Genomic DNA, 18316 nt, shown 5'->3' with positions numbered 1-18316 from the left:
TTTTGGACCTCCTTTTCTATTTGGCTAATTCTGCCTTTCAAGGCATTCTTCTCCTCATTGGCTTTTTGGAGCTCTTTTGCCATTTGAGTTAGTCTATTTTTTAAGGTGTTGTTTTCTTCAGTATATTTTTCAGTATTTTTTTGGGTCTCCTTTAGCAAGTCATTGACTTGTTTTTCATGGTTTCCTGGCATCCTTCTCATTTCTCTTCCCAATTTTTCCTCTACTTCTCTAACTTGCTTTTCCAAATCCTTTTTGAGCTCTTCCATGGCCTGGGACCAGTTCATGTTTTTCTTGGAGGCTTTTGGTGTAGGCTCTTGCACTTTATTGACTTCTTTAGGCTGTATGTTTTGGTCTCCTTTGTCACCAAAGAAAGAATCCAAAGTCTGAGACTGAATCTGGGTGTGTTTTTGCTGCCTGGCCCTATTCCCAACCAACTATTTTGACCCTTGAGTTTTTAAGCGGGGTATGACTGCTTGTAAACTAAAGAGTTCTATGTTCCACGTTTGGGGGGAGGGGGTATGCCAGCTCTGCCACACCAGCACTGCTCCTTCCCCAAGAACCCCCAACCCAGACTGGGCTTAGATCTTCAGCAGGCTGTGCACTCCTCCTCTAATCTGCCACTTAATTCCTCCCACCAGGTGGGCCTGGGGCATAGCTGCCCCACCTCTGCTGCCCCCGGGGCTGGTAGCCAAACCTCAAACTCCTTCCACTCCTGCAGCTTTTCCCACTAACCTTCTCCTGTCTTTGATGTCTGTGGGTTGAGAAGTCTGGTAACTGCCGCAGCTCACTGATTCTGGGTGCTAGGGCACTTTCCGCCCAGCTTCTGGTTTCGTTGATCCACGCAGCTCCATTCTAATTTTTAAGGAATTATTTTTCTTCAGCGAACTTTTGGACCACATTTTCCATTTGGCCAATTTTGCTTTTTAAGGAATTCTTCTCGTCATTGGCTTTTTGGACCTCTTTTGCCATTTTGGCTCGTCTGTTTTTTAAGGTATTATTTTCTTCGGTATTTTTCTGGATCTGTTTTAGCAAGCTGCTTGCATCACTCTCATTTCTCTCCCAAATTTTTCCTCTACTTCTCTGATTTTCAAAATCCTTTTTGAGCTCTTCCATGGCATGTGACAAATTCCTATTTTCCTTGGAGGTTTTCAATGTAGGAGTTTTGACTGTGTTGTCTTCTTCTGGTTGTATGTTTTGATCTTCTTTGTCCACAAAGTAAGATACTATAGTCTGATTATTTTTCCTGCTGTTCGCTCATTTTCCCCAGGCAATTATTGGATGTTTTAACTCTTTGTTAAGGTATTACTCCTCTTCCAGGGTGGAGTGTAAAATTCTCCCAAGTTTGGGGGCTTTGTGCACCTGTTTTCACTGATATTTTTAGAGACCTGTAAATTTTCAGCTCCTCTGAGGTGGTATGATCAAAGAAGAGGTGTTTCCTCCTCTCCTGGCCTGTGCTCTGGTCCTTGAATTACCACAAGCACTCTTTTCTGCCTTGGAACTGTGAATAGAATTCCCTGTCCATTACAGCCACAAGCTTCACCACACCAGCACTTTTCCTCACCCCAGGACTGCCACCCAGAACTGTGACCCAGATTGAAACAGGAGCAAAGCAAGAGAATTCTGCCTTAGTGCCAGCAAAGAGGTCCCTGCAATCCCCCTCAGATCAGCTGTCCCATTGCCCCACTATCTCTGTCCCAAGAGTTCTGGAAGCAGCCATCACCACACCATCCTGGGTTTGGGGCCAGACCTTGCTCTTCTCCTTCCCAGGTCTGACAGACCTTTCTCACTGGTGTTCTAAGTTGTCTCTTGTGTTTGAGGGTTGAGAAGACTGGAAAATGTCATAATTGACAGTGATTCAGTCCCCTGAGTCTTGTTCCAGCCTCATCTGTGCAGGCATGGCCTACATTGGACTGTGCTCCTCTGCCAGCCCAGCACAATAGACCTTTCCTGTTGACCTTCCAGGTTGTCTTTTGCTGGAAATTTGTTTTACTCTGTCATTTTGTGTGCTCTACTGTTCTAGAATTTGTTTAGAGTCATTTTTACAGTTATTTGGAGGGGTTTGGGGGAAAGTTCAAGCAAGTCTCTGCTTTTACTCCACCACCTTGCCTCTTTCCCCTTCCCCGAATAATTTCTTGAAAGATGCTATCCAGGTCCTCCTCTTGATTTTGTCTTTCACATAGTCCACTGATTCTTACATCTCTCCTGGATGTGTTTTCCTAGTCAGTTGTTTTTCCCCATAAGGTATTTTCTATTTTCCACTTTTTCATTCTTTTGAATTTGTTTGATTATTGATGTCTCATTAGCTGCCCTTGCCAATTCTAACTTTTAAAGAGTACTTTAGTTAACTTTTGAATTTTCTTTTTAATTTGACCAATTGTACTTTTTCAGGTGGTGTTTTCTGCAGTGGATTTTTGTATCTCCTTTTCCATTTGGCCAATTTTATTTTTTAAGGAGTTGTTTTCTTTTTCCAAGCTGTTGACTCTACTTTTTCATAACTCTTTTGCATCATTCTTATTTCTTTTCCCAATTTTTTTACCTCTTCTTCATAGGCAACAAGGAAACAAAACTCTCACTCTGCAGATGATATGATTCTTCATGATTCTTCTACTTTTTTTTGAGCTCTTGCATGAATTCTTTATGAGCTTGTGACCACTTCCCATTTTTCTTTGTGCCCTTGCCTATTGTTCTCGTCTTCTGAGTTTTTGTCTTGTTCTTCCCTGTACCCATAATAACTTTCTATGGTCAAATTCTTTTTTTTTTTTTGCTCATCTTTTTTTGACCTTTTCCCTTTCTTTTAAATTTGAGCTCTGCTCCTGGAGTGGAAGGGGTACTGTCTCAGAGTTCTTGTGCCAGGGACTGCAGGTCTTGACTATTTATCTGGTAATCCTCTGATATTTCCCTGAGACCCATGTGGGACTCTTTTGTCTGATGCTGCACTGAATGGGTGTGTGTGTGTTGGGGGGGGTGGGGTGGGGTGGAGACTGTTGCTGCTCAAGGCAGAACCTGTTGCTAAGCCAATGTCCTACTCATGGTGTCTGGAATGTGCTGAGGCCAATGGGCTTTTTTTTACATTTCCCCGGGGCTATACTGGAGCATGTAGCTGTCTGGTTAATGGAAATTGCCTGTTTGCTCTGAGCTATGCTGAAGCAAGTAGAGGTCTGGCCATCAAGTTGCCTATTTGCCTGGGACTTCCCTGAAGTGTGTGACAGGTCTCAGAGCTGGAGTCTGCCCTTTCCTCTGGCTATGCTGAGACATGTGGGGGTTTCTGGCATTGGACTTGCATAAGATAATGAAGAGCAAACTGAGCCTGAACCAAGAAAATGTTGCATACAGTAACATCAATATTGTTTAAAAGCAGCTTTTAGACTTCTGGAAGCCAAGAAGGCAAAAAATCAGTGTAACTCTCATAATTCACCTCCAAGCATCATAACTCAAATATCAACCTCCAAATAATCACAAAATAGCTCTCTGAAGTAAATCTGGGAAGAGCAAAACGGGCAAAAAGATGGGGTGAAACCATATTTTAGGCCAGGAAGCTTGGAAGATTCACAAAAATGGTTTGTCTCTCTCAGGCAAAAGGGGAAGGCAATCCAAAGCAAGAAGGATCCCAGTAAGCCAGCAGCAAACCTCACTTCAACAAACCACTGAGACCCAGTATACAGAATTAACAAATAATTTCATCAAAGAGATTGACAAGGAGACAACATACCAAAATTTATGAGTTGCAGCCAAAGCAATACTTAGAGGAGGTACTTAGCAGTATTTACATCTCTAAATGTTTACATCAATAAAACAGAGAATGATCAGATCAATGAATTGTGCATGCCAACATAAAAAAGAAAAACTTGAAAAAAATTAAAAATCCCAAATTGAACACCAAATTAGAAATCCTGAGAATCAAAGGAGAGATTAATAAAAGAGAAAGTAAGAAATGTGCTAAACTAACAATAAAATTAGAAGCCGGTTTTATGAAAAAAAATGGTTAATTTGATTAAATAAACAAGAAAGCTAATTTCCAGTATTAAAAATAAAAGTGATAAATTCACCACCAATCAAGAGGAAATCAAAGCAATTATAAGGAGCTATTTTGCCCAGCTATATGCCAATAAATTTGACAATGTAAGGAAAATGGATGAATATTTCCAAAAAATATATAATTGCAAAGAAGAGGAAGTAGAATAACTAAATAATCCCATGTTAGAAAAAGAAATTTAACAAGCCATAAATTACCTCCCAAAGATAAAATCTTCAGGGCCATCTGGATTTACTAATGATTTCAACCAAACATTTATCAGGAATTAATTTCCATACTATATAATTTGGAAAAGTAGGAGAAGTTGTCCTATCAGATTCCTTTTACAACACAAATATTGTGCTGATACATAAACTAGGTATAGCAAAAATAGAGAAGGAAAATTATAGACCAATTTTCCTAATGAATATTGATGCAAACATTTTAAATGAATACTAGTAAGGAGATTATGGCAATATATCACAAGGATAATACACTGTGAACAGGTGGGATTTATACCAAGAGGGGTATACCAAGAGGGGCAGGGCTGGTTCGATGTCAGAAAAAAAAAAAACTATCAGTGCAATTGATCAAATCAAGAGCAAAATCAACAGAAATCATATGATTTTCTTCACAAACACAGAAAAAACTTTTGACAGTATACAACAGCCAATCCTTTTGAAAACACAAGACAGCATGGGAATAAATGAGGCTTTCCTGAAAATGATGAGTAGCATGTATCTAAAGCCATCAGCAAACCTTAGCTGTCATGGGGATAAGCTAGAAGCCTTCCCAATAAGATCAGGGGTAAAGAAACTATGCTCCTATCACAACTATTATTCATTATTGTACTGGAAATGTTAGCTATAGCAATAAAAAAAGAAAAAGAAATCAGGGAAATTAGAATAGGCAACAAGGAAACAAACTCTCACTCTGCAGATGAAATGATGGTATACTGAGGAAATTCTAGAGAATAAAGTAAAAAAAAACTACTTGAAATAATTAATAATTTTAGCAAAGTGGCAGGATACAAAATAAACTCATATGAATAACCAGCATTCGTATTTAAGTATACATATACACACATATACATACATGCATACATATACAATACGTGTATGCATGTAAAATGTATGTATGCATCTATGTATGTATGTGTGAGTGTGTGTGTACATATATAAATACATATGTGTGTATACACACATATATGTGTATATGTATATGTGCATATATATGCATACATAAACAAAGTCTAGCAGCAAAGGATAGAAAGACAAATTGCATTTAAAATAACTGAAGACATTATAAATTACTGGGGATTATACCTTTCAAGAAAAATCAAGGGACTATAAGAACACAATTATAAAATGCTTTTCACACAAATGAAATCAGATCTAAACAACTGGAAAAAACATTAATTGCTCATGGGTAGGCCAAATCAATATTTAATAAATGACAATTCTACCAAATTAATATACTTATTCAGTGTTATACAAATCATACTATCAAAAATTATTTTATAGAGCTGGAAAAAATAATAACAAAATTCATATGAAAGAACAAAAAGTCGAGCATATCAAAGGACTCAATGAGAAATAAATGTGAAAATATATGGCCTAGTCCTACCAGACATCTAATTGCATGATGAAGTGGTAATCATCAAAAGATCCTGGCACTGGCAAATAAATAGAGTAGTGGATCAGAGGAATAGATTAATTTTACAATACATTATAGTAAACTGCCATAATAATTTAGTGCTTGATAAAACCAAAGACATTTTTGACAAAAACTTCTTGGAGAACTGAAAAACAGTATGGCAGAAATTAGGTCAAAATATCACTAAACTTAAGAAGTGATACCATAAGCAAATTAGAAAAGCAAAGAATAGTATATCTGTCAGATCTATGGAGAAGGGAATAATTTAGGACCAAACAAGAGCTAGAGAACATTATGAAATATTAAATGGATAATTTTGATAATAAATTTTAGAAGTTTTTGCCCCCTGAAACCAATGCAACCACAATCAGATAGCAGAAAACTGGGGGAAAATTTTACAGCAAGTATCTCCAATGAAGGCCTTATTTCTCAAATATAGAGAGAACTGAGTTAAATTGAGAAGACTACAAGTCATTCTCCAATTTATAAGTGGCCAAAAGATAAAAACAGGCAGTTTTCAAGTGAAAAAATCAAAGCTATCTATAGTCATAGCAAAATACTCTAAATCACTACTGATTAGAGAAATGCATATTAAAACAACTCTGGTACCACCTCACACCCATCAGATTGGCTAATAGGACAGCAAAGAAATGTAAATATTGCACGAGATGTAGGAAAAGTGGGACACTAATGTATTGTTGATGGAGTTGTTAATTGATGTAACCATTCTGAAGAACAATCTGCAACTATGCTCAAAGGGTTTTTAAATTGTGCATGCCTTTTGATCCAGCAATAACTCTACTTGGTCTGTACCCCAAAGAGATTTTAAAAGGGGGAAAGGACCTATTTGTTCAAAAATATTTATAGTAACTCTTTTGTGGTGGCTAAGGATTGGAAATTGAGGGATTCTCATCAATTGAGGACTGGCTGAACAAGTTGTAGCATATGATTGCAATAGAATATTACTGTGCTATAAGAAATGACAAGTGGGGTGATTACAGAAAAAAAAATCATAGAAAGATTGGGAGCCAACATGGCCACTTGAAAACAGTGTCTTACTGGAGTTCTCTCAAAAATTCTGTCAGATACCTCTAAAAAAAGTGAATCTGAGAAGATTTGAGGACTTTAGAAGCCACTAGCAGATTGAGTAGGGCGCATTTCCAAGCCTGGAGAGTCTGCAGGGTCAACAGAATGGATATGTAGGCTGGGAGAGTGCCTGGTGCATGGAGCTATACCAGGACACACCAAAGCTGAAGCACCTGCGGAATTTGGCCAGCCATCTAGGCTGGGTGTGCAAAACTGGTGTTGATCCCTGGGCCTCACAGCCAAGGACAGGAGTCTGTTGGAGCTATGGGAGGCAGCAACACAGCACCTGCAGCAGCGAGAACAACTACTCCTGAGGCTTGCAGTCCGCAGTCTAAAGGTTTGAAACTTGCCGTCTTGAACTTCCAGGACACATGATGATGAAATAAAATGGCTCTCATCCCTTTCCTTCACCCAGATTACACTCCTTGAAATAGAATCTTGAAATACAGGAGCCAGAAGTGGGGCCTCAGTAGCCAAACAGCAGGAATTCCAGAGGCCCAGGGAAGTGGTTACACCAAAGGTCAACACCAGGAACCCAGAGGTGCCTTCACACACTCAAGGGAAGTGGCAGACACCAGGACAGACAACAGCAGAGACCACCCCTCCCCCACACTTGGCAGGAAGAAATAGACAGCAAAAATGTGCTAGTGGGGGGTTTCAACCTCCCCTTCTCTGAACTTGATACATCTAACCTCAAAATAAATAAAAAAGAAGGTAAGGAGGTGAACAGAATTTTAGAAAAGGCAGATGTGATAGACTTCTAAAGAAAACTGAATACCAATAAAAAGGAATATACTTTTTTCTCAGTGGTACATAGCACATACTCAAAAGGAGAGATTAATAAAATTGAAATCAAGAAAGTATTAAATTAATAAATAAAACTAAGAGCTGGTTTCATGAAATAAAAAACAATAAAATTGATAAACCTTTGGTCAATTTGGTTATAAAAAAAGAAGAAAATCAAATTAGCAGTATCAAAAATGAAAAGGGTGAATTCACCTCCAATGAAGAGGAAATTAAAACAACAATTAGGAATTATTATGCCTAATTGTATGCCCATGAATTTCACAACCTTAGGGAAATGGATGAATATTTACAAAAACATAAATCACCCAGGTTAACAGAAGAGGAAGTACACCTTAATAGTCCCACCTCAGAAAAAGAAATTGAGTTAGCCATCAATTAACTCCCTAGGAAACAATCTCTATGTCCAGATAGTTTTACACGTGAATTCTATCAAACATTTAAAGAACAATTAATTACTATACTTTATAGACTATTTGGGAAAATAGGTGAAGAAGGAGTCCTAACAAATTCTTTTTATGAGTATTAGTACCAAATATGGTACTAATACTCAAACCAGGTAGAGTCAAAACAGAGAAAGAAAATTATAGACCAATTTCCCTAATGAATATTGATGCAAAAATTTTAAATAAAATATTAGCAAAAAGATTGCAGCAACTTATCACTAGAATAATACACTATGACCAGGTAGGATTTATTGCAAGAATGCAAGGCTGGTTTAATATTAAGAAAACTATCAGCATAATTGACCATATCAACAACAAAACTAATGGAAACCATGTGATTATTTCAATAGATTCAGAAAAAACCTTTGAGAAAATACAACACCCATTCTTATTAAAACCACTAGAAAGCATAGAACTAAAAAGAACTTTCCTTATAATTATAAATAGCATCTACCTAAATCCATCAACAAGCATTATGTGTAATGGGGATAAGCTAGATCCATTCCCAATAATATCTGGGGTGAAATGAGGGTGTCCATTATCACCCCTATTATTCAATTTGGTACTAGAAATGTTAGCTGTAGCAATGAGAAGAAAAAGAAATTGAAGTAATTAGAATAGGCAAAGAAGAAACTAAATTATTGCTTTTTGCAGATGATATGATGATTTACATAGAGAATCCCAGAGAATCAAGTAAAAAACTATTTGAAATAATAAACAGCTTTAGCAAAGTTGCAGAATATAAAATAAACCCACACAAATAATCAGCATTGCTATACATTAGTAACAAAGCCCAACAGCAAGCGATAGAAAAAGAACTTCCATTTAAAGTTACTGTAGACACTATAAAATATTTGGGAGTCTACCTCCCAAGATAAACCCAGGAACTCTATGAACACAATTACAAAACACTACTCAAACAAATAAAATCAGATCTAAATAAATGGAAAAACATCAGTTGCTCAATGTTAGGTTGAGCTAATATAATAAAAATGACAATTTTACCTAAATTAATTTACTTATTCAGTGCCATACCAATTGAACTACTAAAAAATTATTTTACAGAACTGCATAAAATAATAATAAAATTTGTCTGGAAGAACAAGAGGTCCCGAACATCAAGGGAATTAATGAAAAGAAATGCTAGGGAAAGTGGCCTAGGCATACCAGGTATTAAACTGTACTGTAAAGCAGCAGTCATCAAAACTCCTTGGTACTGGCTAAGAAACAGAGTGGTAGATCAGTGGAATAGGTTAGGCACACAAGACACAATAGTCAATGACTATAGCAATCTACACTTTGACATACCCAAAGAATCCAGCTTCTGGGCTAAAAATTCACTATTTCACAAAACCTGCTGGGAAACTTGGAAAATGGTAGGGCAGAAACTGGACATAGACCAATATCTCAGAGGGGAAGAAAATCTGGAACTCAAAAACATTAGGAACTGAGTGATGAGAACATTGTACATAGTAACAACAATATTGTACAATGAACAACCATGGATAATTTAGTAGCTATTGACAGAAATATGATAATCCAAGATAATCACAAAGGATTTATGGTGAAAAATCCTATCTGCCTCTAAAGAAAGAACTAATGGCATCTGAATACAGACTGAAGCATACTGTTTTTTTCTCTTTCCTTTCCTCCTCCTTTTCTCCCTTCCTTCCTTACCCTTTCCTTCCCTTCCCTTCCTTCCTTCCTTCTTTCCCTCCTTCCTTCCTTCCTTCCTTCTTTCCTTCCTTCCTTCCTTCCTTCCTTCCTTCATTCCTTCTTCCTTTCTTCCTTCCCTCCTTCCTTTCCCTCTCTTTCTACCTCTCTCTCTTTCTCTTTTCATTCTGTGATATAACTAAAATAGAAGTGTTTTACAACATTGCACATGTATAACCTGTATCAGATAGCTTAGCATCTCTGGGGTTAGTGTGGGGAGTGAGGAAGGGATAGAATTTGGAACTCAAAACTTTACAAAAATGAATCAAAATTATTTTTTATTTAATTAGAAAAAGTCAAATAATAAAAATTAAATAACAATAAGAACAAAGATGATTTAAAAAGCATGCATCATGCTTGCAGTCCTTAAATTAGTGATTGATAATCCATAATTATTTCTAATTTCTAACCCCATTTCAAACTCCTATTTAACAAATCCATGTTTCTAGCAGGATTCGACTCAAGAAATCAATTCACACTAATTTGTTAGTAATTGATAAGGAGTCATTTTCTTGGAACTCTTGGGGTTATTTGGATTTTAAAAGCTGATGTCTAGAATCATGAAAGGCAGCCAAACTAAAAAAATAAATTTAAAATGGTAGAATTTCAATTAATAAGCCAATGAGCAAGAATTTAATAAGTACTTAAGTGTTTCAGCTACTATGCCAACTGCATTAGGAGTTATTTTAGATTAGGGTAACCTTCAATCATGTAGACAACAACATGGCTATACATAACTGTCTATGTCACCTAATGCTACCATCAACTACTCACTGAATGGTACCTTGACATCCTTATGTCCTTATCCTATGTACACCTTTAGTTCATTATGTTCTCTTCATTTTCATTATAGCTTAAAGTCATATGCTAAGATCAAGTGAAAGAATCAGAACTTTTTAGGAGAAAAATAGTTAAGAGGGCAGAGCTCTTGACTAGGATTCAGGATACCACGTCACAAGTATGGGTTGTATCAGTATCTCACTATGTGATGCTTGGAATATTATTTCATTTCTTTTGGTTCTCATATATTCTCAGTTCTGGTTCCATTTCTCATGTTCAAAATGGGGATATTGACCTACATTATCTTTAAGGTCTGATCCACATCTACTTCTGTAAGGATATAGATGCTATTATCTCAAGCTTTTAATACCCTTTATACCTTGGCCCAACCTATCTTTCTGGCTTCATTGGAAATTGATATCCCTCTAAAACTCTGATGCACCCACATTCACCTTTTCCTTATTCCTCTTCCATAATACTCCATCTTCCCCCTCCATAAACTAGCCATCCCATAAGGAATTCAATTTCTCTGTACCTCAGACTCGTAGAGTCTTTTCTTTATGACACCTTTCCTGAGCCCCTCAACTTCTAGGGCCCTCCTTCTCTAACTACTTTCTATTTAACTACTTGGTAAATATCTATATTTATTCTCCTTATATTTATGCCATATGTGTACTTACATGTACAAACAGATGTATATATCTACCCGTTAAAATGCAAACTCCTTGTGATTATGAGCTATTACCTTCTTTATATTTATATGCCTAGTGCCTAGCATAGTGCTTGCCACATAGTAGGTGCTTATTAATTTTGATTGCTTAATCAACTCAAAATCAAAAAATGCTTAAAAAGATACATCAAAAATAGGTATAATATGCTCACATTTCTGATGTCAAGATGAAACATATTGTTGAAGAGGATTGGTAATGCATCCGACATGCTGGCAAATATCCAGAAATAACAAAAACAAATAATCATAATGGCCCAAAGTGGTAAGGAGCCAACCATTGCTTTGATAGGTAAAGACCAGCCAATGGGCATGACCTGAAACAAAATACAGTGGTAGTTTACTGAAAGAGTAGATTAGAATTGAAAGAGTAAAACGTGTCTCCTGTTCATAGCAACATTTAGGGGCACAATGATAACCTGATCATATCTGAGAAATTCAACCAGAAATACATCTAAAAGATGCGAATTCTTTTAACAGTTAGTGTGGTGTAAATGGAAGAATACCAGAGTTGGAGTCAGGAACCTGCATTTGTCTTGCTGCTATCACTTAGTAGTTGTGTGGGCTGGGCAGTCATTTTCCATTTGTAAGCCTCATCAATAAATTGATAATAATGAAATACTTGGTAGTTGTGTTTTGCTAACAAGATACTTTATATAAAATATAGCATAACAACAAGCTACTGTTATTAACTCACCTCTATCGGCAATGAAGAAATAATGTATTCCTTTTCACTGTCACTTATATATGGGTGAGTCATGGGATCATCATAAATAAGAAAAAAGGAAAGAGGACAACAAGCCAAACCAATAGCTCCTAGGAGGAAAAGAGGATACAGTGAGTGCTTCTAGATTTCTGTTTTTGAATTAGTTTATTTTTTCTCATAGCTCTCGTGCTCTGAACAACCTTCACTCCTGTGAAGCTGTGAAAAGTGAGAGAAGCTGACCATCTTCTTTTGTTTTTTTTTCCCTTCTCAATCAAACTAAATCTAGTATTTAAGGTTTCTAGTATCCATCTTCTCCTTATCCACATCTCTCCCTCATTCTCTAACTTCAGTGAACAGAAAAACCTTCAGTTAGCATGTGCTGCTTATTATTAAGGATGTTAAGTGAACAGGAAAGGGCCACAGAGACCACTGAGTTCCAAATAATACCTAAAAAAGAAGTCATTATAAAAATAATTGAAAGCTTATTCACAAGTTGCATGGTCATATTCACACAGTTCACATTTGTATACTACCCATCACATCCTGGCAATCTTCTTCCCCTACCACTCTACTTTGTGGCTGTAAATTTATGGGGTATCTTTCTGTTCAGAAACAGGAAAAGAATAACTTTATTGTGACTTTCGTCCCCAATCATTTATTTGGACTGGCTTCCAAGTTACTGTTCCTGCCAAGAACATAACTTGAGGAAGTTAATCCACTTCTGCTTTGAAATTGGGGAAGGAAGTGTGGAGACACAATTGGCTTTGGTTTCTGAGTGAGAGAGAACAAATTGACATGACCTCACCATATCTAGCTAACCTCTGATGTTGTAGAAAATCCCACAACTCTCATGGCAATCTCAAGTAATGGTAGTAAAAGGTATCAGTTAAGGACAAAAGTTTCTGGGGGACAAGTGACCTTTTCTTATAAGCAATTTCCAGCTAATTATATAGTAAAATGAAAAAATTAAATTCAGTGGCAATTATGCTGAATAACAAACTATCACTAAGCACAGGGTAACAATGATTCATGTAAGTACAGAAGCAATCAGTCAACAAACAATTATTAAGTGTCTATTATGTACTATGCACTGTGTTAAAGAATAGGGATATAAAGACAAAAATCACTGTCTTGATATCAAGGGTCTCCCAGTCTAATTCAAGAGACAATATGCAAATAAATACATAAATCATGTATAGAGCAAGTAGAAAGCAACCTGAAAGAGGAAAGTAAATGCTTCTCAGATATGGGTTTGTAGGGTACTTTTATTTTGTTTATCACTGTGAGAAGACTGACACTGGAGATGCTAGAAATGTAAATTAAACTTTTGCTCAGTGGTTTGGATTTACATGGGGGCCTAGCACACCTTTTTTCCTCTCCAAATCATATCCTTACAATGTTAATCTTTAGCCAAACTTACTTAAATAGAGGATTGCTTTAGTCTTTTGGCTTTCACATAACCACCCTTGACATTTCACGTGAGTTATCTTCTTTCCATTTACTGTCTAAACTCCTATATTTTATGCCCTTGGAATTAATGCATTCAGTTTTAAAATTTCTGCCCTGGGGAATGTTCTGGACTAACTGGTGATTGAGTGAGCAAAGCCCACAATATCTACCAAGTCCTAGCAATGCTTTATACAACACATTCCTTTCTGTACTCCACTTCATTTCTACTTCTTCTTAGAAATATGAGATTTTTGACTGTCATTACTAACTGAAAAGGACTTTCAGTCAACCCTCTTATGAATCTATTTACTACCCCAGTGACTTCTTTAACAAAACAACAAATAAATACTCCCTGTATGTCATTGCCATACATACACACACACACAAATATGTACATACATACACACACATATATGTATGTATATATATATATACATTATATATATACATATATATATTCTCTCATCTATTAGAATATAAACTCCTAGAGTTCAGGAACTATATCATTTTCATTTATTTCCTCTGGGATTTACATAAAGCTCAGTATATAGAAAGTATTTAATATTCAGTCCTTGTATCAGTACTATTGTGCTGGGTCCCAAAGGTTGCTTTGCACTGCCCAGGGATTCTAATGTGCATTAGCTGGCTACAAACACCTGGCTTAGACTTTATTCCTGGACTTTTTGAAACACTCGAAGTCTCAGCCTCCAATCTCTAACAACAACAAAACAAAAAAATACAGAAGTAAAGAACCAAGGTTTATATGCAGAGACTACATGTTGACCTTAGATGTTGAGAGTTCAAAGCCTCTCCCCTTACAGCCCCCTCTCTTCTTTCATTCCTGTATCACCAAGCAGGGAGAATTCAATAGAATGGCAGGACTCTGGAGAGCCAGTGACTTCTGAATGCACTATCAGTTCAAGTTCTACAGTCAAATATGTTTCTCCTCATCACTGAGGATAACCAATTACAGAACATCTGAACATACTTTAGATTTCTCCAAGACACTTGCATTACACATCATCACAACTCTCCCAGGACCAGACTTCTCAGTTTCTTGCATGTGGGTAACCACATTAGCTGAGCAAAGTTATGGGGTTCTTGACCAATCACTTCTTGTACTTCACAATGAAAATTTCTCCTTAATTTTCCCTCATAATTTCTTCTGTATCTTCAGCTCAATTCTTTCTTTTCATTCTTCTTCAATATAACTTTTTCCCTCCAAAGTTGAAAGTTACCAAAAAAAATTATCACACATGCTCATAATTATTGTAGCATCATTTTCTCTGGTACCTCTCATTTACTCTAGGGTAGAGAGGTCTTAAGAAATAAAAAAGTTTGACAGATAGCTCAGTGTCATTGGATTATAGATTGTAGGAGGGGATTAAATTGCAACAAAAATGGAAGGGTAGGAAGGATTCAGGTGATAAAGAGGAGAAGAATGCCTGAACTAAAATTTTGGTGGTATGAGTGGGGGAAAAGAAGAACATATATGAAATGTTTTGGGAAGTAAGGAATTGCAAGATGATTAGATTGAACAATAAATTATACCTTTGATGTGAATGATCATGAGGAGTTAAGAATGACACCAAGCCTGGGTGACTTGAAATATAGTCATCCATAACAGTAATCTGGATGTTATGGAGAAGAGATGGTTTTGGTGAAAGACAATGAATTCTGTCTTGGACATATTAAGTTTGAGATGCCTTGAGGATATTCAATTTAAAATGACTAAAAGGCAGCTGGTTGGGTGTGCCCGTAATTTGGAAGAGAGACTAGAGCAGACATCATGTGCACAGAAATGATCATTGAACCCATGAAATCTGATGAGATCCATAAATGATATAGTATAGAGAAAAAAGAAAAGAGGGTCCAGAATAAAGTCTTGGAAGATGGCTTCAATTAATGGGTATAGCTTGGATGAAGAACTCACAGAGTAGGAGTAATATAGGATAAAGATGGTATGATAAAAAATTATGATCAAAGATTTTTTAGAGTTTCTGAAAAGGGTGTCACTTTCGTGTGACAAGATCAATGATATAACTCTGTGTCAAAAGGAGAAGTAGGTGATGAGAATTGAATAAATTCAGGAAATGGCAAATTAGGGTACAAAGGGAGCATCAGTATATGTGCTGAAGTCCCATAATATGAAGTCAGTAATGGGGGAAGGAAAAGACCATGAGCCAGGCACTGAATGCATTGAGAAAAGAATGATCTGGAGGTTGATAGATAACATCTATTAGGATCTGAATTAGGTGATGAATTTGGATAAGAAACTCAAAAGTGGAAAAGTTTCTGAGTAAAAGCAGTAAAGGAAATTTGGAAGTTGACATGCAAAGCAAAGAAGAATTCAACTTCCCCAAGTTGACCAATGAGTAAGGGGACATAAAAGAAAAAGTAGCCAGCATTGAGTGGTGAGGTGATATAAGGAGAAAACTAGGAGTCAGTGAGAAAAGGATGAAAGCAGCAGATTTAAGATAGAAGGAAGTTTTCTGATTATTCCATAGTATGTAGTAGAATGGGCAGAACTATCAGAAGAACAACTTCCCGTTACTCCATCAACATGCTGAATAACTTCCATGGAAGCTATAGCTGTTGGTTCCAAGAGACAATGGAGGTGCTCTGCTTTGGTTCACTCAATGTATTCTTTTAAGACAAAGAACTCAATCCCCTTTTATCTTTTGATCTTATGATCCATTAAGACACAGCTGGAAAAACAAACTTCATTCTTGCCTCTTTGGAAGCCCTATATAAAACTATTGGTCTAAGCAATGAACTATAAAATCTCTTTTGATGTAGAAAAAATTCAAAATACTACCTGAGTGCCATATAAGAAAAAGGACTAAGTTTCAGAAGGTTTTGAGATGACTGGTAGACTTATAATTCTAAGATCTAGGGTCAAAACCACCACAACAATGTAGTTCTAACATTTATAAACCTATCTACATACATGACAAATATGTGTGGCAATGGAATCTTTAACATGTAACAAAAAGTGTCATGTACCTCACAGGAAGGTCAAAATTATACATCTCTAGTGTATGCTTCTCCCACTCTTCTCCAAGGGTATTTTAATTCCTTCCAGGAGTTTGGGGCTGGGTTCAGGAGCCAAGATGGGAGAACAAAAACAGGAGCTTGCCTGAGCTCTCCCCCAAACCACTATAAATACCTGTAAAAATGACTGTGAATAAATACTAGAGCAGCAGAGGTGACAAACATGGTAATGGTTAGACTTACAGCCATCTGCTCCCTTAGACTGTGACATGTAATTTGTTTTTTAAATTTAAATTTAAATTTATTTATTGAACATATTTGGTTTTCAGCATTGATTTTCACAACAGTTTGAATTACAAATTTTCTCCCCATTTCTACCCTCCCCCCCACTCCAAGATGGCTTATATTCTGGTTGCCTTGTTCCCCAGTCAGCCCTCCCCTCTATCACCCCCCCTCCCCTCTCATCCCCTTTTCCCTTCCTTTCTTGTAGGGCAAGATAAATTTCTACGTCCCATTGCCTGTGTATCTTATTTTTTAGTTGCATGCAAAAACTTTTTTTGTTTTTGAACCTCTGATTTTAAAACTTTGAGTTCCAAATTTTCTCCCCTCTTCCCTTCCCACCCACCCTCCCTAAGAAGTCGAGCAATTCAACCTAGGCCACACATGTATCTTTATGTATAACCCTTCCAAAATACTCATGTTGTGAAAGGCTAACTACATTTTGCTCCTTCCCAACCCATCCTGCTTTATTGAATTTTCACCCTTAACCCTGTCCCCTTTCCAAAGTGTTTGTTTTAATTACCTCCACCTCCATCTGCCCTCCCCTCCATCAACCCCCCCTTTTATATTTTTTTATCTTCCTCCCTCTTCTTTCCTGTGGGGTAAGATACCCAACTGAGTATGTATGGTATTCCCCCTCAGGCCAAATCTGATGAGAGCAAGGTTCACTCATTCCCCCCTCACCTGCCCTCTCCCCTCCTCCCACAGAACTGCTTCCTCTTGCCACCTTTATGCAAGATAATCCACCCCATTCTATCTCTCCCTATCTCCCTCTCTCACTATGTTGCTCTCTCACTATGTTGCTCTCTCATCCCTTAATTTCATTTTATTTCATTTAGATATCTTCCCTTCATCTTCAACTCACCCTGTGTCTGCTCTCCCTCTTTTACATATATATATATATATATATATATATATATATATATATATATATATATACACACACATATATATATACACATACATATAAACACATATATATATAAAACACACACACAAATATATATATACACATACATACCCATACATACATATACACATAGATACATACATATATACACATTCACCTATATATATATATATACATAAACATATATATATATATATATGCATATTCCCTTCAACTGCCCTAATACTGAGGTCTCATGAATCATACACATCATCTTTCCATGTAGGAATGTAAACAAAACAGTTCAACTTTAGTAAGTCCCTTGCAATTTCCGTTTCTTGATTACCTTTTCATGCTTCTCTTGATTCTTGTGTTTGAAAGTCAAATTTTCTATTCAGTTCTGGTCTTTTCACTGAGAAAGCTTGAAAGTCCTCTATTTTATTGAAAATCCATATTTTGCCTTGGAACATGATACTCAGTTTTGCTGGGTAGGTGATTCTAGGTTTTAATCCTAGCTCAATTGACCTCTGGAATATCGCATTCCAAGCCCTTTGATCTCTTAAGGTAGAAGCTGCCAGATCTTGGATTATTCTGATTGGGTTTCCACAATACTCAAATTGTTTCTTTCTGACTGCTTGCAGTATTGTCTCCTTGATCTGGGAGCTCTGGAATTTGGCAACAATATTCCTAGGAGATTTCTTTTGGGGATCTATTTGAGGAGGTGATGGATGGATTCTTTCAATTTTTATTTTGCCCTCTGGCTCTAGAATATCAG

General features: G+C 36.7%; 1 protein-coding gene across 1 annotated transcript in view; it reads right to left on the bottom strand.

Moving 5' to 3' along the window:
* LOC118836678 (probable small intestine urate exporter) overlaps positions 1 to 18316 on the bottom strand; it is a 107122-nt gene that overhangs the window by 26543 nt on the left and 62263 nt on the right. The window contains exons 6-7 of the mRNA XM_036743900.1: positions 11922 to 12040; positions 11380 to 11541 (exon numbers count right to left, since the gene is read on the bottom strand). Of these exons, the coding sequence (XP_036599795.1) occupies positions 11380 to 11541; positions 11922 to 12040 (281 nt within the window). The remainder of the gene's footprint in view (positions 1 to 11379; positions 11542 to 11921; positions 12041 to 18316) is intronic.

This window comes from Trichosurus vulpecula, chromosome 2 (assembly GCF_011100635.1).
Source record: "Trichosurus vulpecula isolate mTriVul1 chromosome 2, mTriVul1.pri, whole genome shotgun sequence".
Classification (NCBI taxonomy): domain Eukaryota; kingdom Metazoa; phylum Chordata; class Mammalia; order Diprotodontia; family Phalangeridae; genus Trichosurus; species Trichosurus vulpecula.
This window is presented reverse-complemented; position numbering and strand designations above follow the sequence as displayed.